Source organism: Melanerpes formicivorus, unplaced genomic scaffold (genome assembly GCF_026170545.1).
Source record: "Melanerpes formicivorus ecotype bairdi unplaced genomic scaffold, bMelFor1.0.p_v2 SCAF_12, whole genome shotgun sequence".
NCBI classification, from domain to species: domain Eukaryota; kingdom Metazoa; phylum Chordata; class Aves; order Piciformes; family Picidae; genus Melanerpes; species Melanerpes formicivorus.
The window spans coordinates 16,959,968-16,985,831 of NW_027142364.1; the positions used below are offsets into that span (position 1 = coordinate 16,959,968).

The 25,864-nt window shown below is 48.7% G+C and overlaps 1 protein-coding gene across 1 annotated transcript; it reads right to left on the reverse strand.

Annotated features, from left to right (window-relative positions):
- Nucleotides 1-18,206: 18,206 nt before the first annotated feature.
- Nucleotides 18,207-22,435, reverse strand: FAM124B (family with sequence similarity 124 member B). The gene is made up of 2 exons (XM_068145501.1): nt 21,177-22,435; nt 18,207-20,354 (listed from the first exon to the last, which is right to left on the reverse strand). The coding sequence occupies exons 1-2, from the start codon at nt 21,903-21,905 to the stop codon at nt 19,740-19,742; spliced, it is 1,344 nt and encodes a 447-aa protein (XP_068001602.1). The 5' UTR covers nt 21,906-22,435; the 3' UTR covers nt 18,207-19,739.
- Between the last annotated feature and the right edge of the window lie 3,429 nt (nt 22,436-25,864).

The following is a 25,864-nucleotide window of genomic DNA, read 5'->3' on the forward strand; positions in this document are numbered from 1 at the left end:
CACTACTTCCTAGACAGCCTGTTCCAGGTTTTGACAACCCTTTTGAGGAAGAAATTGTTCCTCATGGCCAACCTAAACCTCCCCTGGCACAACTTGAAGCACAACTTGTCCTATCACTTGTTACTTGGGAGAAGAGACTGACCCCCACCTTGATGCAACCTCCTTTTAGGTAGTTATAGAGAGCAAGGAGGTCTCCCCCGAGCCTTTTCTCCAGGCTAAACAATTTCAGCTCCTACAGCCACTCCTCCTGCCTGGAAGTAGAGAGGAGCAAAACTAATGGCTTATCCTACTGTGGTTAATATCAGGGGTGCACAAAGGGCTCCTCCTCCATATGCTACAGGTAAATTCATGTCAGTGGAAACCAAACAGCTACTGATGGCTCCATCCTCCTCTGCAAGGAGCAGGTGAAACAACAGGCCAGACCTACAAGACAGCTTTATCTGTCCCAGAGGAACAAAAATCAGTCAACAGACAGGTACATGGAGATCATCTTTCAGTGGTGTTGTCTGCAAGCTTTGGTATTACACAACATGGGTGTTTTGGTCCACACCAAAACACCACCTGAGAACAAGAGAGGTGCCTGATGCTCCTGAGGTTAGCTTGCCTCTGCCCTGTGGTGGCTTGGGGCTGCTGAGGAAGGGGGCAGGGTCCACAGCTTGGGTCCCCTTGGGTCCTCACTGCCTGGTACAGCCCTGTGTGTCAAAGAGGCATCACTTGGTCTTGTGGGCATAGGGCTGTACAGAGACCAAGAAATCTGAGAGAGCTTGCCAGGAGAGCAACAACCAGCCTTTCACATCCTAGCATCACTGTCGACAGAAGGACATTGCTTCCATGGTCTGGATTTAGGACTCACCAGTGCAGGCCATCAGTGCCAGTACTGTTACATGAAATACTGGGGGAAAGAAGCAGTACAAAGCATCTACTATCGTCTCTGTTCCTAGCAGATGAGTGGGCAGTCTATTAAGAAGGTTGAACTGAATTTAGGACTTCTTATAACAACCTGAGCTGAGACATGCTGTCATCATTGGCATAGAACAAGTCCTGCTCCAAAAAAACCCACCAAATATCAAAAAAGTAAAACAAAAATCCCTGTTTGTCCAGATTGGCCACAAATTGTTTGTTTTCTTAGACAAGAACACTGGGTAGCCCACAGGTCTGTGATTCACTCCCCACCACAAAGATCTCCACCCCAAGTTTCTCTAACAGACAGCTATTTATTGACCTGCTAAACCTTTTCTCAGCTTACCTGGAAGTACCAGCCAGCTTCGCTGTGCTGATCTTCACCTCCAGGGAGAAGCACACGGGGCAGCTGAGGGCTCTTGTCATCACTTCATGGTATGAGCTCCTGGATGCAGCTCTGTTCTGCCGTGAAGACTGCAGGTCTGGAAGATGCAACAGTGGCTCAAAAAGGCACATACATCCCACCCCAAAAATTCTCTCTGCAGAAAAGGAAGCAGCTTAGGGTGCCTTTTGGTGTCCATATACAATAGCTAAGATTTTAAGGACTTCAATAGAGGGGTGTAGAATAATTCAGGTACTCCTACAGCCCCAGAACTTGCTGAGGCTACACACAAGCCTTCTGCTGGCATCTAAGCTTTGTTATTAAAGGGAAGAAAAAAAAAGCATCTGGTTGGCAGGAGAGGGTGTAGAACGAAGTGGAAATACTGAAGGATTTTAGAGATGAGTTACAGAAGTGATAGGAGAAATTTAGGCGTTGAAGTTACATGCTGAAATAGCTCAGGTTTTCTCTGTCCGTGTCCAGGAGGCACCTCCAAGTTGGACAATTGTCAAAGGGACATCAAACAACACTATCACTTCAAAGAGGTCACAGTAGACACCATGAGATAAGTGAAAATTGAGCAAATCTGACAAATGCCCTACATTTATGGATTAAAAGAGAAATATCCCTGACAAGCTCTGGGCCCAAGCCAGCCCTGCTGTGCTGCTGTGTGTGGATGAGAAGGCAACCGAGGCATGAAATGCAACATCTGTCCCAGACTGTCTCAGTCTCCATCCAGCTGAGGGTCTCTCAGTCCTGGCAATTAGGTAGATCAGATTGTAACAGAGATGAATCCAAGTCTGGATACAGATCTTCCTTCAGAGCCACTTCCACCCACCAGAGCATTCTGTGTGTGTGAGTGAAAAAGGACTTTTGAAAACACTTACCTGCATAACTCATTGTCACTGGGAACCAAAGGCAGCAACTGTCCCCATGTCACCAAATGGCTGGCTCCACTTGCCTTGAATAGGGGCCAGAGGAAAGACCACAAGACCTGCTGCCTCTCTGGATATCATGCACAGAGCCCATGGAGCTCACCCTGGAGGCAGCTTTCATGCAAAAAACCGTTTTGTTGAGGTAGCAAAGCCACACCAGGATTAGTAAAGGTTGATAATTAGAAACCACAGCAAACAGCCCCTAATCAAAACCACAGTCACAGCACGTGGGAAAGGGCACGAAGGGCCAAAATGTAATTTTCCTGAAGTCAGCACATAAAATCATTGGCTCACATCTGAAACAGCTGCCTCTGTGATACTCACTGAGATTTCTCTAAAGAAGAGAGATGAAGGAACACGTTCAAGACATAACACAAGTAGCATTCTTTGATTCTTTCCTTCCCCATCCCCAGGTTTCACTCCACAGTTTTTACTCATGTCTACATCTGATGCTTTTTCAAAGTGTGGAAGTGAACAGCGCTCAGAACACAGTGAGAGACACTTGAGAACCGCTTCCCAATATTTATATGAACAATCTTGGAGCTTTGAAACCATCACAAAGCCCTCACATACCATGGAGGCGTCCCGTCACAGATTCGTGAGCTTTGGGTTTGGCCCAGAGCAGAGGAAAAGGCAGAGCTTGTGAAACAGAGGTTAGTCACACTTGACTAAACATCTGCTCAGCAGCAGCAGCAGCGTTCCAAGATGGGAGGTTAGGATACTGGCCCTGGACAAAGGCTATTTCCTAACAAAATGGAGGGCTTTGATGTTTGCTGCACACAAGGCTGTTTATGGGCTTCCATTATTGACTCCATGGGCTTCCTCTTCCAACACACAGCTTGCAGAGCAATCATGTAATCACAGAATGGTTTGGGTTGGAAAGGATCTTTTAAAGCTCATCTCATCTAACTCACCCCAGCTACCTGCAGAGAACAGGGACACCTTAAAGTAGAGCAGCTTGCTCAAAGCCTTAAACAATCTGACCTGGAATATTTCCAAGGAAGGGACATCGACCATCTTTCTGGCTGATGTGGGCCAGTATCTCAAAATGCTCAGTGTAAAAATTTCCATCTAGTTTAATTCTCCCTCTTTCAGTTTAAAATCATTGCTCCTTGTCCTGTTACAACAGGCCCTGCTTAAAAGTCCATCTCCACCTTTCTCACGGTCCCCTTTAAGTACTGAGACACCACAATAAGCTCTCCTTGGAGATTTCTCTTCTCCAGGCTGAACCACTCCAATTCTCTCAGCCTGTCCTCACAGCAGAGGGGTGCCAGCCCATAGATCATTTCTGTGGCCTCCTCTAGACCCACTCTGAGTCCATGTGTCTCCTGTGCTGAGTACTCCAGAGATATACACAGCAGAGCAGCTGAGGTCTCACTAGAGCAGAGCAGCAGAATCCCCTTGCTTTACCCACTGGCCACGCTGCTGGGGATGCAGCTCAGGAGATGGTTGACCTTTAGTGCTGCTTGGCAGCAGGGACTGCCCAGCACCTTTTGAAGCCCATGCACTTTCATCAGAGGCCCTTTCTTCGAGGCAGCAAAGTTGGAAGCCCGTTGGGCAGCAACATGTGAATGAGTCAGTAACTGTGTGAGTAATCGGAAGGGAGGAGGAACAAACCAGACGTCTGCTGCTGCGTCACGCGGGCTGCGGAGCGCTGCAGAAAGCGGTGAGCATTATTCATCCCATCATTCACTGAGGAAATACACTGCAAGGCTCTCAGGTGGTGTCCTTCCCTCTGTGCTGGAAACTCCTCAGATACCACTATAGGACACATGGGGAGTGACAGCTGTACTGATGCTGTGGCACCACATGTTCCTAACTCACGCAGGGAGAGAGAATCTCCAGGGCTGTTTTGGAGAAACAGAGGGTTGCTTAATGAAACTGCATAAGGTGACCTCCACCAAAATGTGCCTGTTCTCAATCAGCAACCATGTCAAGGTGTGCACCACAGTGACCAATCATGGTCTTCAGGTAAGCTCAACCCATGCCAGTGCTGGTCCAGAACAGAAAGTCTCATATGATGCTGGCCCAGCTGGGGCTCCTCAGCCATGAGAAGGTCTGTAAGTACAACCAGAGCCCTTCATCAGACCTGTTTTGTGTAACTGCATGGTGCAGGTCCCACTACCCTGTGCAAACCACAAGAACCAACCATATCCAAACACTGCAGAGGAAGATGCTTATCATTATCTAAAGGATGGATGTCAAGAGATGGGGTCAGGCTCTTTTAAGTGGTGCCCAGCAACAAGACAAGCGGTAATGGGCACAAATTAGAACCTAGGAGGTTCCACAGGAGCATGAGGGGGAAAATCCAACCCTATGAGGGTGCTGGAGCCCTGGAACAGGCTGCCCAGAGAGGTCATGGAGTCTCCTACTCTGGAGACATTCCAAATCCATTTGGGTATTGTGATCCTGGACAACTTCCTGTGGGTGACCATTAGCAGGGAGGTTGAAATAGGTGATCATAGTATCATAGTATCATTCAGGATTGGAAGGGACCACAAGGATCATCTAGTTTCAACCCCCCTGCCATGGGCAGGGACTCCCCACACTAGATCTGGCTGGCCACAGCCTCACTTCCAACCACTACTGTGCTGGAATTCTGAGAGATGCGTAGGCTTACCTATGTCTCTGAAGATCCTCGTTGTGCACATCAGAGTCCTTCACACACTTTGCACTCAGTTTAAAGTATTCAGAGCAGAAATGCTTGAGTATGCAGTTTGCTGAATGAAGGTCACAGTTCCAGATTGTGTTGCTGTGTTCAAACAATGAGCTTAATAAATCAAAATAAGCTTTCAGAAGATTCATGTTCAAAAGGGATTAAAAACATCAGGGTTTTGGCCAGAAATAGTAGGCCTAGATAAAGGGTTTGACCCCTCTTCTTCCAAACACACATAAAGCATCTGCACAGTCATGCAAAACTCTGTCACAAATTGGATCAAGATGGTTCTGACTGTGGTTGTGAGTCCTTGAGACCCTTTGTTTAGATGGAAAACAAGCAAATTAGTCCACGAGTCTTATAGAGCTCGGATATGCATCAGTTTATGGGGGGCTCTCATGCCTCCAGATAAATACTTCACAGATGGCTCTGTTTAGAGGAGCACAAGACAAAGAACAGGGATAACTCCATAGCACAGTGATGAGTTCACCATTGTCTGAAGGCTAAATTTAATGCACAAATACAATAAAAATGAAGTTGTGCTGATAAGTTCGTATTTAATTCAGCAACATTCTAAGAATACCTCAAGCTGGGATGATAAAAGAGTGCCTGTTCAGCACTAGGCAATAAAAGATCAATGTCCACCCACCACTTAGTGATACCACCAGCAGGTCAGAGTCAGGTTAAATGAAGACCTTTACAAATATGCAGCAGAAGACCCAGTTCTTGCCCAAAGAAGTCACACTGACAACAGCATGCTGGAGCATGGCTGGTTTAAGCATTCAAGTCACCCATAACAAATGCCAATTAAACATACCCACCAAAGGTCCTCTTGCCATTGCCTTTACCCACCTTGATCCCTGTTATTCTAGGTGGATATTTCCAGCTCTTGGATCAAACCAAGAGCTCTGCAGTAAGTTACTGCATATGCTGTAACTCAAATTTGGATGTAGTGAATACCACACCCTCTGAACAGGGGCTAAAAGAAATAATATTTGGTTTGTGCAAACATTGGACCTTCTGTGTGACCCAGATGAGGCCTTAAAAGGGACAACCTTATCTCCTTGAACATTTCCATCACTTGCCTTCATAGATGGCCCATTCCAGCGTCACTGCTTGAGCATGATCCGTGTGGAGCACATCGCTGTGGGCAGCTCTCCCAGGGATCTCCTCCGCCTGGCGAGGAGGAGCTAATGGCTGCTTCTTATAGCAGTGGCCTTGGGAAGAGAGTGGGCTAAATCCAGTTGTTTTTGCTGAGGTTGGGCTGCTGAGATTTTATCAGTCTGGGAAACATGCATGGAAGAGAACAAATAAGGATGCAGAAAGCAGAGCAGAACATTACATCTGAAACCACCCCCATCAGGATAAGTTGCTGTCTCCCAATAAATGCTGAGCCTGCAGCAATGTGCTTTGCACATCAGTCCTGTAGAGGAAGGGTGGCCTGTCTGCCAGCTCGATGAGCCAAGGACATAGGCACAACAGAAGGTGTGGCTTGAGGCTATCTCTGGAAACTCCTAATTCAAGTGATTGTTTGTATAACCAGCAGTCTCCTGGGAGCAGCAGCACTCTGGATCCACCTTCTTTTTCTTTTTTCCTGGTGTTGTGATGACACAGGCTAAGCCACCCTGAAACTGCATGAGGTACTCCCATGTTTTAACTGGAAGTCTATCAGAACTTTTTAATTTTTGGCTTCAGTTACTCAGTCAGAAGCATTTCTTACAGCACTGGGCCACCTTCCAGGCATAACATCTACTAAAGGCAGTGCCTATGTCCTAGTTTTTCTCAGAATACAGCCCTGAGCAAAATGACTATGAAACAGCAAGTGCAGAGGAGACCCAGCAGCAAGGAAGTCAAACAGAAATTAAAACATAACCAAACCAAATGAAAAGCAACCCAAAACTGGGCTCACCTATGACCCCAGGAGAAAATTGTCAACAGCATCAGTGACGGTGATCAGTTCTGCTCTGCAGGACCAGCAGCACAACAGGTGCATGGAGACAGTCGTAGGTACCAACAGAGTAGATGAACAGAGTAGAAACATTCCAGCTCTGGTTGGACAGGGCTCTGAGCAACCCAGTTTAGTTGATGATGACTGCAGTTTAGTTGATGTTGACTGCAGTGGGATTGGACTAGATGACATTCAAAGGCACATTCCAACCCAAATTACTCTGAGACTTCTATATTCCCAATGTCCATCGCATCTGGATCAGCAGCTGGGTTTTGTCACCTGGAAGGAGTCTAGGAATAACCTGCACATGAAGGAGAGCACCCACATGTCTGGATCAGTGAGTGATGGTACAGCAGAAAGAGACCAGAGAAACTCAAGTATCACAGTATCACTTAGGTTGGAAAGGACCTCGAGGATCATCGAGTCCAACCTATCAACACAGACCCCAAGACTAGACCATGGCACCAAGTGCCACGTCCAATCTCCCCTTGAACGCCTCCAGGGTCGATGACTCAACCACCTCCCTGGGCAACCCGTTCCAATGCCGAATGACTCGCTCGGTGAAGAACTTCCTCCTCACCTCGAGCCTAAACCTCCCCTGGCGCAGCTTGAGACTGTGTCCCCTTGTTCTGGTGCTGGTTGCCTGGGAGAAGAGACCAACCCCTTCCTGGCTACAACCACCCTTCAGGTAGTTGTAGAGGGCAATGAGTACCACTGCAGCTTACACTTATACCATACATCTGCATTCATCCTCTTTCTGATTGTCCTCATCATTCTTTCCCAACAATAATGCAGCTTTTTTTCACCACCAGCCACAGGGTTCAGACCTCTGGATGCCTATTCATGTGTAACCTCTTAGCCTGCTGTTGAATTTATGTTTAGCCAGCTCATTACCACTGAACAATAGGTAGTGAATTGGCCATTGTTCAGAGAAATCTCTTACCAGGGCCATGCCCAAGAAAAACAAACTGTGAGTGCAAAGTTCTGATGGGTACAAAAGGAGGAGTAAGGAAGAAGGATGTCGTTGTGGTTAACGTGGAAGATTAAGTGATGAAAAATCTGGGTTTTATTAAAAGGATTCTTGGGCAAGCTGTATAAAATCCCTGTATTTTCATTTCCCTCTGAATAAAACAGGCATAATGCTGTGTGGCTACCTGGCAGAGAGGTTTAGATCACTTCGGCCCTAATGCTCACAATGCCCACCACTGAAATGTCGATGAAGAGAAAACAACTCAATGAACCACATCCAGATGACTGAATTTTTAAGCTCATTAAAATGACTTTCATCCAGCTTCCAAACCCCAAGCCAACCACGCACCATCAGGCTAAGAATAAGCGTGAGAAATGACACTGCACTGGACAATTTCCTGGAGAGGCTGGAGGCCCCGGGGGAAAGGCTGGGGATGACAGCATCTCCTCAACCATGACCGTACGGCTGCGCCTATAACTATCTCATCAATTTTGTGCCAGGTCCTGGGGGCCACTGGAGCCCACTGGAGCCCAGGGCATGCTCTGCACCCCACCAGCTTTCCCATTCCTCCTCTGTACACCTATGAACATGCTGGGTTTCCAGGCATTAAATTGCATTTATGCAGCTGAGACCTCAAAGGACCCGCAGAGCTACCCAAGCTTCAACCTGCCACCTCTTTGGCATTGCATCCTGTTCTGGTTTCAGCTGGAACATTCTGTTGAGAGATTTGACTTCTCAGCTCAGTCTCTTTTCAGTCATGGCACTTTCTGAAGTTTACAGCATGTTCTCACAGACAGTGCCTGCTCCTAGCAGTGAGAACACTGGTGTTTAGAGTTGCTGCCAAGGGTTGGGGTGCAGACTAAGGGCACTGCTGAATCTTGTGTACCACGTTGAGGAATGCAGTGAGTAAGAGGTGGCACCTGCAAGGAGGAATGGACAGGGTAGGTGACCCTATAGTGATCAACAAGGGATTGCCCATTCCATGGCCATCATATTCACTATAAAGCTGAGGGACTAAAGCTTCTTTGGTGAAGGTCTTGCAGGCAAGAAAGGTTTATTCTATTCTATTCTATTCTAAAGACTCTGTTTGTTCTGCCTCTGATCCCAATCCAAGTGTTCCTGAATCCAGTTCACATCTGCCACAGAGTCGAGCCTGGGACTTCCCAGTGCCTGCCCACAGTATCAGTGGTGGCTGTTATTTCACTGCCATTAGGGATTGTGTTTGATGTGGGTTTGTATCTATTTGTATCTACTTCATGTTACTGTTATTATTTCCATTCAGGCTGGTTTAGTTTCTTTCCCAGCCAGTCAGCCTCTCTCCTTTATTCCTTTTCTCTCCCCTTTGGGAAAGCAGAAGGCTTCACAGTGAGCACCTGCCACTCATCTAGTGGCCAGCCCAGCCCTATCCCTTTACAAATCCTAACCCCTGACAGGGCTAACCAAGCTTCAACCTACCACCTCTTTGGTGCTCCCTCCTTTCCAGCAAGATGAGCATCTTCCCTGTCTCCATGCTGGACGAATGAGGGTTTTCTGGGAAAGGTAATCTCTGCTGCCGATGTGCAGACCCTGGGCACAGCTGGGCTCAGAGGACAGGTCCACTCTGCTCACTCCTTGCTGGACCTAAGGGCAATCCCTTCTAGGGCTTAATTTCTAACATTTGGGGGGAAATTACTCTGCTGCCAGCTACATGCCTTGCAGAAAGATGTAGCTTAGAGCCATGCTGCCTTCACAGCCTGGTCCTGTGCTTGACTTTGACGTGACACAGCTGGAACTGCTATCTACCACTGTGAGAAATGGCTTTCAGTCACACACACTGAAAAAAAAAGGGAAGGAAAAATCAAAAAAGAGGGGGGTTGGGAGGGGAGATCACTTCAAGCTTGGCAAAGCCTTATAGGAAACTTTCAGGGCAGTTGGTTTCTCCCACACATCCTCTGCACCAACAACATTCTTCATATTATTGCAGTTTCAGATTAAGGACAAATAGCTTTGAGAGCATACAATGGGTGACTGCTTTGGCTTTCAGAGCTGGCCAAGATGTTGTGGATGTTGAAAAGGGGCTGCTGCCTGCCCACAGCATCTCCTTCCCCATTACCATCAGCAGCACAGTGCAATTCTCTCTCTAGTAAAACCACTGGAGCATTAGTGGCTGGTCCTGTGCTTGGGTCACCACTACCCCCTGCAGTGCCCCAGGCCTGGGGCAGAGTGGCTGGAAACTGCCCAGAAGAGGACATGGGGGTGTTGGTCAACAGGCAGATGAATATGAGCCAGTGTATGTCTAACCAGCCAAGAAGCCAACAGCATCCTGGCCTGTATCAGGAACAGTGTGGCCAGCAGGGCCAAGTCAGAGATTATCTGCTTGTACTTGGCACTTCTGAGGCCACACCTCAAATACTGGGTTCTGTTTTGAGCTTTTCTGTCCAAAAGGACAATGAGATGCTGGAGAGTGCCCAAAGGAGGGCAAAAAAAGCTGGTAAAGGGCTCAGAACACAAGATTCTGAGAGGTGGCTAAGGGAACAGGGGTTGTTTACTCTGGAGAGAAGGAGGCTGAGAAGAGGAGACCTTCTTACTCTACAATTCCCTGAAAGGAGATTGGAGGGAGATGGAGGTCAGTCTCTTCTCCCAGATAACAAAAAAAATAGGACAAAAGGCAATGGCCCCAGGTTGTGCCAGGAGAGATTTAGGTTGGACATTAGGAAGAATTTCTCCACTGAAAGAGTGAAACAGGCACCGCAGGGGACTCATGGAATCACCATCCCTTGAAGTGTGTAGATGTAGTGCTGAGGGACACGGTTTAGCTAATGACTTGACAGAGTTAGGTTAATGGTTGGACTCAGTGATCTTGGAGGATTCTTCCAACCTTCATGATTCTATGATTGGTGATAATGAGTGCACAGGCTGGGGCTGTCAACTTGCATTTCTGTGTCTAGGTCAAGCAAGATGGAACACAAAGGAGAAAGAGAACAAATTCTCTCCCTCACCCTCCAAACAGTAACCATGTATTGAATCCAAACCATGAAAGATCCTCTTGCAGACAAATCCTACCTAGAATAGCAACTGAGACATCCACTCAGGGATCTAGGAGCTTGCCTGCTCCATGCACCATGGATCAGCTGCTCATGGGTGCCCACCAACACCATCTTCACCCACCTCTTGGAGGACCAAAGTCTCTGTCATATGTATGGAGAGAGGAGATCTCCATTCAGCCCTGGCTTTACAGTATTTCCCAAGTATGTTCATAATAGGCTGCCCAGGGAGGTGGTGGAGTCACCATCACTGGAGGTGTTTAAGAAGAGACTGGATGGGGTGCTTGCTGCCATGGTTTAGTTGATTAGATAGTGTTGGATGATAGGTTGGACTTGATGAGCTGAAAGGTCTTTTCCAACCTGGTTTATTCCATTCTATTCTATTCTATCAACAGCTGCCTACACAAAAAGCTTGAACTCAGATTTTGATGATGATCTGAGGCTTGTCATTGCTCCTATCATAAAAGCACAGAAGAACATGGAAAACACGAGTCCATCAAATCTCAAAATGACACTGGAATCAAGAAAAGCTGCTTGTCCCTCCATGTCTGCACACAGGGGTTTGCAGACCTTTGTGCTGGGGAATGGGAAGATGATGTAAAGGGCTACTTCAGGTGTAGCTCTACTCCAAACACCTATTTGAAAAGGGACTTTTTACCAGGGCATGTAGTGATAAGTCAAGGTGCAATGGCTTTAAACTGAAAGAAAGGAGATTAAGGTTAGGCATAAGGAAGTATTCCTTCACTGTGAAGGTGGTGAGACACTAGAACAGGTTGTCCAGAGAAGCTGTGGATGTCCTATCCCTGAAAGTGTTCAGAATCAGGTTGGATGCCACTTTGAGCAACCTGGTCTGGTTGAAGATGTCCCTGCCCATGGCAGTGGGGTTGGAACTAGATGATCTTTCAGGTTCCTTCCAACCCATTCCATGATTCAAGACAAAGATGGAAAAATCCCATCCCACTCTTGTTTTGTTGTGGGCACCTGGCCAGCCAATGCTGCCACAACTCTGGGGGACAGGCAGTCCCCCTGTTTCCTTCCCTGGGGAGCACAGCTCTGGAAGCAGTCTGCATGCTTCCAAAGGTTCTGAGACACACCCTCATGAATCAAACAGCTGAAGTTAAACTCAGATGCCAGGCAAGTGGGACGAGGGTCTGAACCTGCAAGGCACTGGAGGAAAGCATTTTATGAGTCCTCCTTCCTTCCTCTCCTCCCTCTTTTCTTGGCAGGATGCAGAAGGTTTTCTTCGGGACAGAGTTTCCCACATCAGTGGTGAATTCGGTAGCTCAGCCGGCCGTGACAGGGCTGTCTGGGATTGCGGGGGGCCGCGGGCTGACATCAGCCTCTGACTCGGCAGCTCCCACCCTGAAACCTGAAGCCTTGGGGCTCTCTGCTCCGGGCTGTGTCTTCGGTCACGTTGGCTGCTGCGTGTGTTCAGAGTGTGCCTCCCCACCCCGGCTGGACGCAGCAGGAACAGGCTGTGCTGACGACACTTGTGGGCAACGAGGAGCAGGAGCCGTTCCCAGCGTGGCGCTGGTGCCGTGGCCACCCTGCTCTGGTGCATGGAGAAGGGCCAGTTCCAGCCCATGGAATATCCTTTCACCACCATCTGCTCCTGGTGACCTCTCCACGTGAGACTACACCTGCACGCCTCCTGCTCCCACCAATGCGTTGGCAGCACTTCCATTCCAAACTAAACCTAGAAACCAAATGCAATAAAGGGCACAGAAGGAGCATGAAGGACAGCAAGGATGAAGACAGGCAGGGAGCTACTGGAGAGAGCCTGGCAGAGGCTATGAAGATGATGAAGGACTGGAGCATCTCTCTGACAAAGAAAGGCTGAGAGACCTGTGGCTGTTAAGCCTGGAGAAGACTGAGAGGGGATCTTCTCAAAGCTTGTCAATATTTAAAGGGCAGGAAGCAAGAGGATGGGACCAGATGCTTTTCAACAGTGTCCAACAACAGGAGAAGGGCCAATGGGCACAAATTGAAACCCAGGAGGTTCCATATGAACAGGAGGAAGAAATTCTTTCCTGTGAGGGTGATGGAGCACTGGACCAGGGTGCCCAGAGAGGCTGTGGATTCTCCTTCTCTGGAGAGATTCTAAACCTGCCTCGACACTGTGATCCTGGGCAACCTGCTGTGGGTGATCCTGCTTGTAACAAGGGGGTTGGTCTAGATGATCTGCAACTCCCACCATGTTGGGAGACTAACATCTGAACTGAGTACCCACTTTACTGATGCCTGCAAACTGTAGACCAAATAAGAGGTAACTCACATCACAGGGACTGTGTACCCCAGCCAGCATGGTACTAGATAGGGCTTGTCCACATCTCAGTGACACATCAAGTGTAGTAAGGAAGACAAAGCCCTTGGCACTGCTGAAGGCAGGCAAAGCCAGCACACTGGCACAGGAAGAGATGAAATGCTGGGGAGGCACTTGGCCTGTCATCACTTAAAACTTGCAAACACAACAGTGGTTATTACCAGACAGGGATGGAAACTGGAAGGGAACAATGAAATGAAAAAGCTCAAATCTCCAAACTGCTTCAAGAAGTAAAAGGTTTGCTCTTCCTTAACAGAAAACACTTGAGTACAGTCTCAAGTGCTTGAGCACCTTATGCCATGTGCTGCAGAAGGATGTAGCTCAGCAGCTTATGCAGGCTGGCAGAGAGCTGTAGCTAGGGGTGCTCAAAGCTCTGTGTTTCTGGGAAGTCTAAGCCTCTCAATAATCTGGTTGCATTCTCATTTGCAACAAAACAATAGTACTTGCAACATTCCTTGTGACACAGAATGGTCTTCTTGTCTGAAAAGAATATCTGGTAAACATCACCATGAGGCACTTCTGCAGTCAGCTGTTCCCTGCACAAAGCCCAGTGGCTCTGAATTCAGGCCCAGAGCAAACCCATATCAAGGAGTCAACTCTACCTGCACCCCTTCCCACCCCAGACACCTGAATGTAGGGATGCAGGACCTGCAGCTGTCTCCACCACCACCCTCACCAGGGAGAATCCCAGCACATCACAGACGGTAACACAAAGGATGCAAGTGACACATCAGCACGAGGGTTGGGATACCTCCTTTTCCCTCCATCTCTCTGACCAAATCTAAGGAGAGAGGAGCACAAGGAGGGGCTTTCTCCTCTTCCTCCATGCCAAGGTGCTGAATCTCAGCTGTGTCAACAGCAGGTGGACATCTTCCCACCTGCATCAGTTGTCAGAGCATCTCTTGTCCTATCTCCCAGTTTTGGAAGGTGAGGATCAATCTCTTAACCTGATGTGACAGCAAAAAGTCCCAGCAGGTCTTGCCTGCTCCATGCCTGCCTACACCCTCTAAGGCTCCTTCTGATGCTGAGAGGCAACTTGAAGTAACCCCAATTAAAGAGGCAAAGCTGTCACAGTTTCAACTGCACAAGTGAGATGAGAAAACTAATGGTGTCACCAAGTGTCTGCGGGAACACATTTACAAACCGAATCACCTCCTGGCATAGCCAGGCTGCTGGTGCCTGAAGGAGGGTGATAGGGGAGAAGAAAGCTTTGGGGACTCTTGAAGAATATTAATTCACACCAATAAGAATCAGATCTGCCCTTGCCTGTAATCAGCAACAGAACCAAGATCCTGAGCTGGAATATTAATGCAAGTGCTCCATGGGAGAGAGAAACCTCTCACAACCTCTCTCAAATTATTAAATGTGGGAAGAGCAGCACAGCAAACTGCAATGCAGTTGCAGCCAAAGAGAAGGTTGAAAAACTCAGTGCCCCCAGACAGCATCATCACTGCCCCCAGACATCACCCAGGACCCCAGACTCGCACCAACTGCTTCCCAACATGCTGGTTTTTTTCCTTCCAGACACCATCACGAACTCAGTGTGAGCCCTGTTTGTGCTGTAAAACGTAGGACAGCTCAATGTTCAATCCAGATGGGCCAGGAGGAATCAATGGTTTTAACCTTTGCAATTAAAACTATTAATTTCAAACTATTAATTTACCTCCCCCCTGTTATTACAGCTAAAAAGCTGATCTGCTGCAGAGGTTTTATTTAAGCAAAACCTCTTTGTAACGAGCATGTGGTATCATTTCTTCATTTCCCTGTACCCTCAGCAGACAGGGCACCATGCAGAGCATCCACGTCTGAGGCTACCACGAAAACAATAAAACACATTAAGGAAAGATTCTGTTTTTCCCTGTCACTTCCATGACAGAGCTCCTTAATTAACCAGTTTGCTGGCAGAGAAAATGGATGAATGAATGAGTGGTAAATTTGCTGTCTTTGTTGTTGGTATCTCTGTTGTTTTCTTCCCTATCAGGTTAGTTTGATGTTAATGGAAATGAGGATTCAAAGCCTCAGTTACTGGCAGGTGGTGGAACTGATGAGGATCTCCTGAAGGAGCTCAGATGCACTGGACCATGGCTGGGTTTGGAGACCTGATGCTGCTAAAGGGCAGAGCATGGTGGGGGGGTAACCCCAGTCATGGTGTCCACCTCCTCAGTGACATGGCAGCAGCCACACGAACATCACTCCATGTGAGCCTGGGGACTTAATGCCTTGGGGTGGTTTCTTTGAGTGGCTTCATGAAGGTCTGTGCAATATGGGGCAGGAGCCTGGTGGTGGTTAACCTCAGCTGCCAATGAAGACTATGCAGCCACTTGCTAATACCTTCCCCATCCTGGTGTATGGGGAGGAGAATTGGAGGAAAGAAATAAAACTTGTGTGCCAGAATAAGATGAATAAATGATGTAAAGCATTATAATCTTAATTATAATGAAAAGAGGGAGAAGTAAAAGCAAGACAAGGGATGCACAACACAGGTGCCCACCAATGCCTGAGCAGTGATCTATCCCCCCCCAGCTAATTCCACCCAGTTTATGTACTGGGCATGACATCCTGTGGAATATCCCACTGGGGGGTTTAGGTCAACTCTCCTGGCCATGCTCCCCTCCAGCTCCTGGTGCTCCTGTGCACCAGTGAAACACGGGAAGGTGAAAAGTCCTGGTCTTGCAGCAACAGCTAAGCCCATCAGTGCACTATCAGCATTGCTCCCAGACTGAATCCAAACCATGGCATTATGCCAGCTACTAAGAAGGAAAAATCAGCTCCATCCCAGACGAAACCAGTAAACACAAAAACCAGACTGATGCAGGGAATTGATTAAAAGGGTAATGGAGGGGGACACGCACCGGCAGGTGGGGGGGATGAAGGCGGTGGGTGAGAAGGCCGGGTCAGCAGCAGCCAAGGGCAGCAGCACTCAAGGGCAGGGGAGATGCCGTCTGCAGGCACCAGGAGGAGCTGGCGCGTCAGGGACGTGCGGTTTGTGTCCCCTCGCCGACGCAGGTTTCTAATACATTCAAGGTTTTCATCTCCAAGTGGCTGCGAAGCGTTCTCTGTCCTGGGCAGAGAGCGCAGCACCAACACCCACCTGCAGCGCTGCATCCGGCTCTGGAGCCCTCAGTGCAGGAGAGGCATGGACCGGTTGGAGCAGGTCCAGGAAGGCCACAAAAATTATCCAGGGCTGAACCCCCTCTACTGAGAGGACAGGCTGAGAGAGCTGGGATTGTTCAGGCTGGAAAAGGGAAGGCTCTGGGGATGCTTTCTGCAGCTTCTTTAGGGAGCCTGTAAGAAAGATGGGGACAGACCTTTTAGCAGAGCTTGCTGTGACAGGACACAAGGTGATGGTTATAAACTAAAAGGGGGAAGCTTCAGAGAAGGGAGAAACTTTTCACACTGAGGGTGGTGAAACACTGGCACAAGTTATTCAGAGTGGTGGTAGATGCCTCATCCCTGGAAACATTCCAGGTTATGTTGTCTGGGGCTCTGAGTTTAAGATGTCCCTGCAGACTGTAGAGGGTTGGACTAAACGACCTTTAAAGGTCCCTTCCAGCCCAAACTAGTCTCTCATTCTGTAACACAGACAAAGAATATCCTGCCTGAGCTGAGAGAAGAAAACTCCCAAACCTCCCAAAGCAAGCTGGAAAGCTCAGCTGGACAGGATTTATCGCGGCACTCCTGACAGCTGAACTCGGCCCACAGCTCAGGGAAGAGAAGTGCGATCAGCATTTGCTTCCCCGAAAGAATCAACCTTGCCAGCTTCTCCTCGGCACAAGAGGCCAAGCCTGCGGCGTCACCACTGACTCCAGCGGCCGTGTGCCAAGGCTGAGGCTTCCTGGGTGCCTGCCTGTGCTGCGGCACCATGCCAGGCGTGGGGGCATCATCCCCTGCCTTTGTGCCTGTATCCAGGCACTGGAGAGTGCTCCCACTCCTCTGCAGAGACTCATCCCTCAGAAATACCACTCTGCTCCTTCACAGCAGACAAAAGACTCCTGTAACCAGGGGCTGAAACAACAAAAGCACCAGCAGCCGCTTCTGTGGGCTGCGTTCTTGGCAGTGCTGGGTTAATGGCTGGACCTGATCTTAAAGGCCTCTTGCAACTAAAATGACTCTGTGATTCTAAAGCAAACCCAGAGCAAGCTCTTCTGCTTCACCTGACGCCACTCAGCATCCATCCTGCTCTTGCAAGACTTCTCCTCCTTCATCACTCAGACTGTTCAGCAGTCCAGAAGAAGAGTCTTTCCCTTCAGAATGAGACCATTCACCATCATCTCTTGTGAGCAACTGCTAGAGACTTAAGCTCCCTCTTTCTCTTAGGTAAATTGAGGTTGTGCTGAACAGTCACACTCGAGTGCCTTTCACAGAACCCCAGCACAATGGGGGTTGGAAGTCACCTCTGGAGATCATCTAAGTCCAGCCCTCCTGCAGGGTCACCCAGAGCATGTTGCCCAGTATTACATGTCCAGGTGGGTTTGGAATGTCTCCAGAGAAAGAGACTCCACAGACTCTCTTGGCAGCCTGGTCCAGGGCCCTCACATGAAAAGTTTTTCCTCATCTCCAGATGGAACCTCCAGGGTTCCAGTTTGTTCCCATGGCCCCTTCTTCTGTTGCTGGGCACCACTGAAAAGAGGCTGGTCCCATTCTCTTGCCCCTCACCCTTTAGATATTGATAAGCATTGAGAAGGTCCCCTTGCAGGCTAAACAGCATCAGGTCTCCCAGCCTTACCTCATCAGAGAGATGCTCCAGTCTCCTCCTCATCTTCATAGGCCCTTTGTTACAAAAGAGCAGAGAAAGCCATGCAAGCTCTCTTTAAAGCTGTTTCTCCCAGGAGTCCCATTCCTGTGTTCATGCCTATCCCACCCATGCTGATTGCCAGGGCTGTGCCCCCATGTTTACAGACTATTGACCTACCCCAATCCCTCTCCTCATACCTCCCAGTCCACCACTTTCACAAACACCACTGTGAAGCCAGTGCTACTCCACCTGTAAGCCCTCCTCTTCATTCCTTTCCTGGTTGGACAAATATTTCCTTCAGTCCTGGAAAGCCCTGGCTGAGTTTCCAGCATGCTGGGCAAGATTAAATAAGCACCCTCAGAAACACAAAATACCATAGTATGATTTATTTAAATCCCTAATTTTTACAGACCTTAGGAAAACAGAGGGGGAGGATAGCATCCAGTGAAGTAAGTGTCCTGTTCAACGTCCTGTACCCCTCAGAGGGATCCATGAGCATCACTTCAAGGGCCACAGCAGCTGGAAGGACAGGAAGGCTCTCCAGAGCAACTGACCTGTGCCTTGAAACTTCCCCAAAACGCGGAGCTTGCCCAAAGTAAACATCCCTAAAACCGGGCAGAACCCTTTCAGGGAGGCTATGTGGCTACCCACCACTCTCTGCCTCTCTTTGGATCACAAGAATCATAGAAGCACAGAATTCTTTTGGTTGGAAGAGACCTTTAACCCAGCACTGCCGGGTCTGTGGCCAACACAGGCAGCCCTCACCTGTCAAACCTGACTTATGAACTAAAGCAAGGCAAAGAGAAGGCTGCAAGCAAATTCACACTGTTGTGCAAAGCAGAATTCAGCTATATTTAAGGAGGACATACCTTGCTGTGCTCTTTGAAAGGTAAGCATGATCAGATTTGGCTTTTCTTTGGTACCTTCATTCCTCTGACATGCCTTTCCCATCTCTTTCCCTTTGGGATCTACTTAATTCCACTTGAGAACAGAAAACTGCTGATGGACACTAGAGTTATTTCAGCATCTGCTGCCGAACCGTTACCTCATTTCTCCTGTCCTTTTTACCCTCCAGCACTCAGCACCTCCCTCCAAGACTCTTAGCTTCTCTTGTCTTCTGTTAATTAAAAGCCAATTACGGATCGCCTGCTGATTGCCTGCTGATAACTGCACCCCGGCCTGTCGATGGGTTTATTTTGTCATGCAAAGAGGCAGCAACAGGTCTGGCTGGAGCACAGAGCTCAGACTGTGCTCTGCTAGTGTTTGTATTCTGCATTGTGGTGATTAGAGGAAAAGGTCTCACTAGGACTTTTTTTTCATCCCGAAATATTTTTAAAGACCATTGTTATGTTTCACCCATTGCATAAAATTGACCACACTGATAGGCTTTAAACACCAAAACCTGAGGAAGTGAGAAGGAACACAGAGGAAAATTGGTGTAATCATTGTGCCTATTCCACTACCTTCTCCAGTACATCCCAGCAAGGGCTGATGAGCCCTCACAGCTGGGGTCATCCAGCTAATTGGCACACTGCACCTTCTAACCCCAAATGAAGATGCCACTGGCTATTTTTGAGCATCTTGGAACAGGATGCACAGGAATCCTCCCACCTATTCTACACCCAAAAAAACCCCAACAAAACCCAAACACAAAACCAAACAACAAAACCCTCTGCAAAGACAAGAGTTTTTTCATATTTTGCTTGCAGCCTCCTCAGCATCTCCCCATGGAAAGTCAGCATCTATTTGTTGAACCCACTGCTGATGTGGTTCACAGCTGCAGAGGGAAGCTGAGCATGAGGAAGAGGCACTATGCACACAAAAGCCATTGCTTGGCAATGATGAGTCCTTCAGGCAGGCTTGGTTTCAGTCATATAAAGAATTCCTCATCATCATCCTCTGCTCTGTTTGTGGAGCTGGTCTGTGGTGTTTGCAAGCTCAAAGCTCTGTGTGCTCTTTGAGTCCTGGCTGCAGCCAACAGCAGCCGGGACCTGCCCTGGGAGGGCAGGGTGCTGGCAGCCCTGTCAGTGGGTGCTGGTGGCTGGAGGAGGCTGCTCCGGAGGTCCCTGGAGAAGTGGTTCAGTGGACAGGGGCCACTCACAGAGCTCACCACGGCCAGCCCAGTGTCAACATTAGTCTCTGCTGCCTGATGACCAGTGCAGCTCTCTTGGAGAGAAGCCTGCAGCCTGCTCCTGGCCTGTCTGCAGAGGGAAGGAATATCCCAGTCCACCCAGCACCAGGCTGCTGGATAACTATAAGAAGAGCAGGAGGGCCTGTGAAGGTCACCAACAGCTTGCTCAGGAGTAAGGCTGTCACGTTGGTCAGGTTTGATTCTACCCTTCCCGTCTCTGGCCTTCTGGCTTCTCCAACTAGGATTTCCCTGCTTTCTAGGGAAAGGAGCTGGGACAGAGTCCTGCAGGAGTTTTCCACTCTGCTGACGGGAAAGCCTAATGTTTTCTTCATGGGGCTTGGAGATATCTTGAACCTGTTGAACAAAATTTGGAGAGAACTCCATTAACAGATTGTTCTAGCTTCATCACCCGAAGATGCTCACCCCCAGCTGAGATCACTTGCAGTGTGTCAGAGCCCCCACTAGGGGGCAGCACAGGCCCCATCGTCTTGACCCCCACCCTTTAGATCTTGCAAAGCATTGGTAAAATCCCTCTGTCTTCTCTTCCCCAGGCTAAACAGCCACGGGTCTCTTAGCTTTTCCCTGTCAGGCATGCTCCAGTCCCCTCATCATCTTTGTAGCCTCTGTTGGACTGTCTGCAGCAACTCCCTGCCTCTTTTAAACTGGGGAGCTCAGAACTGGTCACTATACTCCAGATGTGGCCTCATGGGGTAGAAAAACCTCCCTTGACCTGCTGGTCACACTCTTCTTACTACCCCCCAGGATTTAATTTGTCTTCTTGGCCACAGGAGCACACATCTGGTTCTGGGTGCTGAAAATCTGCTTTCAAAGCCATTCATAACATAATGACTTATGAGAAAAGGAACAGGCTGCTATGAGGATTCAATTCAGACAGGGAAGGGAACATGTTAAACTAGGCTGCTCAAAAAAAGCATTAATCCTTCCAGGCAAGTAGTAATGATGGTACTTTAACAGCAAAAATCCATTCCAAGGATCTGTGCTTATGTTTATCCATATCACCACGGCACTGGCAGATTCCAGTCCCTGCATGCACACACTCAAATGAAAAACAGAAAACAAGCAAAAATGTAAATTCCCCTTTTGAACCAGCCCTGCTTTCCTTGAAAACAAAAAGTGGTAATAAAACTCTTTTCTCAGAGCCCCACAGACACATACCTGCAGCAGAATCGTATTCCCGTCATAATCTTGTGTTTGCCACCTGGTCCTGCTGATGGGAACACATGGGTTAGGCAGGAGAGGCACCAGCTGCCCCATTTCTTGCACCCTGAACTGCAAGGCTGATGACTCCCGTGGCTCAGCAGCCACCCCGATGGGCAGCTGCTTCAAGCAGAGCTGCACGGCGAGGCTTTGGGTTGCATGCAGCACAAAGACACAGAAGGTGCTTTTCTGCATCGCTGCTTCCTTCTGCAGGATCATCTCATAGAGCCTCACTGCATCTTCATAGTTATCAAAGCTGCAGTAGAGGGTGACGCGGAGGATCTCGGGGCCGCAGTGCACCCGCCTGATGCCCCACACAGGCATCTGCTCGTCCATGCTGTAGAAGTCCTGCTGAGCTGGGGCATAGCAGTGGTTTTGCCTGTTAGCCATCTGGGCACACTGGTAGCGCCAGGGTGGGCGCTGGAATTGCTCGTGGACCTGGAAAATCCGCTCTTCTCCCAAGTCCTCCTGTAGGAAAAGGAGAACAGATAATCCTGGAAAGCCACAGTTCCTCTTGTGGTATCTCTCATAGTACCTGAGTGGAGTAACTCGCTCAGATACCAGGAAGAGGCGAATGTCTGGGCAGATCCACCCCAAAAGCCGATCTAGAGTTTGCTGCAGAAGCAGGGAGTGTCCTGAATTGGCCAGAAGATGCACTGTCATCAGAGAGTCTGCTCCATCATCCATGGCAAAGGTTCCTGACAAAAAACAGTCGAATTGGTGCCTTCCCTCTCCTGCCCCTGACGCCTCAGTCCAGGAGAGCTAGACTCTGTGTTGACAGAATGAATCCAGTTGTCTGAAGGCTCTGCAATAGCTCAATGAAATATGCAGGTATGCACAGAAAATGTACACGAGTAGGCAGGTGGAGAGTGACAAGGCATTACGTGACCAGTCTTGGGTCACTCACATCAGAGCAGAGCTCAGCTGAAGGTTCATCTTCTGACTCCAAGATGGTGCACATGCAACCAGCATGTCCAGAAGCACCCCCATGTCCTCCATCACACCACAGGACAGTGCAGATGAAGAGCACCGAAACACCAAAGCAGCAGCTCTCCAAGGTGAGGTGGTGTTGTAAGCACACTTGCCTGTCAGCACTGGAAGCCGACGCTGTGAATGCAGCGGAGTCCCAGCAGTGTGCATCTCAGTGCCCCTTGCACAGGCAATGTGGCACTTGGGCTTGAAAACCTCCGTTTGTTTTCTCCTAGTCAGCAGGCTGGCTTCAGCTCAGCGTCCAACACTTGTGATCCTGCGAGTCCCACCCTTCTGGGGCATACAGATAAGCTATTCTTTAAAAACAAGGAAGGAAAACAGCCTAACAAAAGGGGAAAAAAAAACCACCACCACCACAAAAAACCAAAACCCAAACAACCACCAACCATGTGAACACAAGAGATAACAATAGGGGCAGATATGAATCAGCCTCAGGAAAGACGAGCTTTGGGAGCAAGCCCTGAGTCCCAGTTACACACTTCACAGCACAGGTAGAGCTCACTGCCGAGCTGGAACCTGGATCCTGGGTTATACAGAGACCATGAAAGATGGGTACCAGGCTTCCCCCTTTCAGTGCACTCCTAACCTCTTTTTCTCCTTTTCTTTTTCAGTCCTGAGATACCCAAGTAATCAGTGTCTTTAGCAAGCTCTGATTCCCCCCTTGCTACACAGGTACTTAGCTGGACATTAAGTACGTGGTGCTACTTAATGCTGCTTATTGTGCAGGCTACAATAGGGATGATGAAACTATACAGAAACCCAACACAGTTAGGGTTAGAAGGGACCTCTAGGGTCCCTTAAAGCAGGGTCACCCAGGTTCCCAGGACCACAACATCCAGGTAGGTTTGGAAGCTCTCCAGAGGAGGTGGCTCCACAACCTCTCTGGGCAACCCGGTCCAGTGCTCTGGCACCTTCACAGGAAAGTACTTTCACCACATGTCCAGGTGCAACCTCCTGGATTCCAGTTTGTGCCAGTTGTCTTTTGTCCTGCTGCTGGGCACTACTGGAAAGCAGATGGCCCCATCCTCTTGATCCCTGCCATTTGGATATTGATAAGCTCCCCTCTCGGTCTTCTTCAGGCTAAGCAGCCCTGTGTATCTCAACCTTTCCTTGCCAGAGAGATGTTCCAGTCCCTTCAGTATCTTTGTAGCCAGGGGTTCCCTTTCTCTCTTGAACTGGGGAGCCCAAAACCAGACACAGTAGTCCAGATGTGGTCTTACTAGGGCAACAGAGGCAGAAGAAAACCTTCCTTGACCCACTGGTTATGCTCTTTTTAAGGTACTCCAGGAGACCATTTGCTGCCTTGGTCACAAAAGTCAGAACTGCACCTCTTTCCAGGCCTCTTCTAGGGCCTAGACAATAAATCTCACTGTCTCCTTATTTTGCCTGCCTAGAAGCAATACACAAAATCCAAGCCAAACCTCATTTTTTGTACAGAGCCACCTCCCTGGAGCCAGCATTTAAACCAAAGTGAGAGTCTCCAACAACATATGGAGCTCCATTTGAGTAAGATCAGCACCACTCTGTCTGCTGACATACCAACAAAGCAGTGGGTCACTGTGCAGAAATCCCAGCATTAATGATTCTGTTATTCAAAACTCTCAACTTTTCTGTCTTTTTAAAGCAGCCTTAGCTTTATATTCAACTGAGCAAAACCTCCAAGGTCTAAAGGTCCAAGGAGTGGTGCCTTGGTTTCCTTTATGTGGAAGCTTACTGGTAGAAATACTAACTCGTGGCTTAAAACCGTGCTGACACCAATATACAGTGAAAATAAGAAGGTTGACTAGGAAAATGAGGAAAACAATTGATTTTCACCCATAGAGACAAACCTGACCACAACATTCCCAGCAAATAACAACTATAGGGAGGGAGGTCACAAAACCCAGCCCTCAGACAATTGGAGGAAGAGAGTGACTAGCAGAGTGCAAGTGCTCAAAGCATTAAAATGCCCTAGATGAGCCCTGACCATGATTTGGCTAAAAGATGGAAAAGGAAATGATTCATCTGCTCTTTGCTGCAGGGCAGGGGCAAGCAGTCATCAGCCTTCCTGCCTGTGTGGAAAGGAGGAATTTTGCCTGTACAGTAAAACACAGAAACTGAGGAAGTTCATCAAGGCTGGGTCTGGAGCTGGAAGCACAATCTGCTTCTCAGGGTTCCTGTTGGGGTGGGAGCCATTGGTGCTAGGTGTGGCAGAGAGAGGCTGGAAGGAGACCTTTAAAGATTATCGAGTCCCACCATTAACCCAGCACTGCCAGGTCACCATCAAACCATGTCCTTCAGCACCACACCTACAGGACTGTTAAGCCTCTCCAGGGATGGTGAAAAGGAAAGTGCTGTTTTCACTCTGAACCCTGAACACCGTGAGTTCCTCTCCAGTTCCCCTTCCCCCAGCTTTCCAGCCTGGCTGCCAAACGGAAAAGCTCATTATTCACGATGACCTACTGAACATGCCAAGAAAGATTTCTTGAAGAGATTAGGGAAATAGCAGCTCAATCTTCTGTGAACAGTCACTCTGCTGAAAGGAGGGGGGAAAAACGAGTCCGATACGGTACTCAAAAATCGACTCCATGTGGGAGTGGCTGGCAGCAGAGCAGGATGTGGAGCAGAGAGCTGGGGTCATCCAGCTTTGCGTAAGAGTTTCTCAGACATGAATATTTATATCTGTTATCAACACAGACACTAGCAAGCCCTGCTTAAAGTCACAGAATCACAGAATTAACCAGGTTGGAAAAGACCTTCGAGATCATCAGGTCCAACCTATCACCCAGCACCATCTCAGCAACTAAACCATGGCATTAAGTTCCTCATCCAGTCTCTTTTTAAACACTTCCAGGGACAATGACTCCACCACCTCCCTGGGCAGCACATTCCAATGGCCAACCTCTCTTTCTGTGAAAAATTTCTTCCTAACATCCAGCCTAAACCTCCCCTGGCACAGCTTGAGATTGTGTCCTCTTGTTCTGCCACTCATTGCCTGGGAGAAGAGATCAACCCCCCCCCCGGCTACAACCACCTGCCACGTAGTCATAGACAGTAATAAGGTCTCTCCCAAGCCTCTTCTTCTCCAGGATAAACAACCCCAGCTCCTTCAGCCTCTCCTCATAGAGCTTGTGTTTGAGACCCCTCATCAACTTTGTTGCCCTTCTCTGGACACATTCCAGCAAGTCAACATCTTTTCTAAACTGAGGGGCCCAGAACTGGACACAGTACCCCAGGTGTGGCCTAACCAGTGCTGAGTACAGGGGCAGGATGACCTCCCTGCTCCTGCTGGCCACACTGTTCCTGATACAGTCCAGGATGCCATTCCTGGCCACCTGGGCACACTGCTGGCTCATGTTCAGCTGCTGTCAACCACCACCCCCAGGTCCCTCTCTGCCTGGCCGCTCTCCAGCTACTCTGTCCCCAGCCTGTAGTGCTGCATGGGGTTGTTGTGGCCAAACATAAGCAACTAACACACGCTTTATAGTGTGAAGCCTCAGTGGAAAAGCAGAGCAAAATAATGCTAAATCTGTTTTCATCTGTTAAAGATGTGCTTAGTCCTCTGCAGTGACTTAGAGTCCTTTACTCTAGCTGACACCAAGACTGATGGTGCAAGCAGGATTTAATAAGTTCAGGGTAACATCTGTAAGGATTTGGGCTTTGTGTAGTAGCACTTA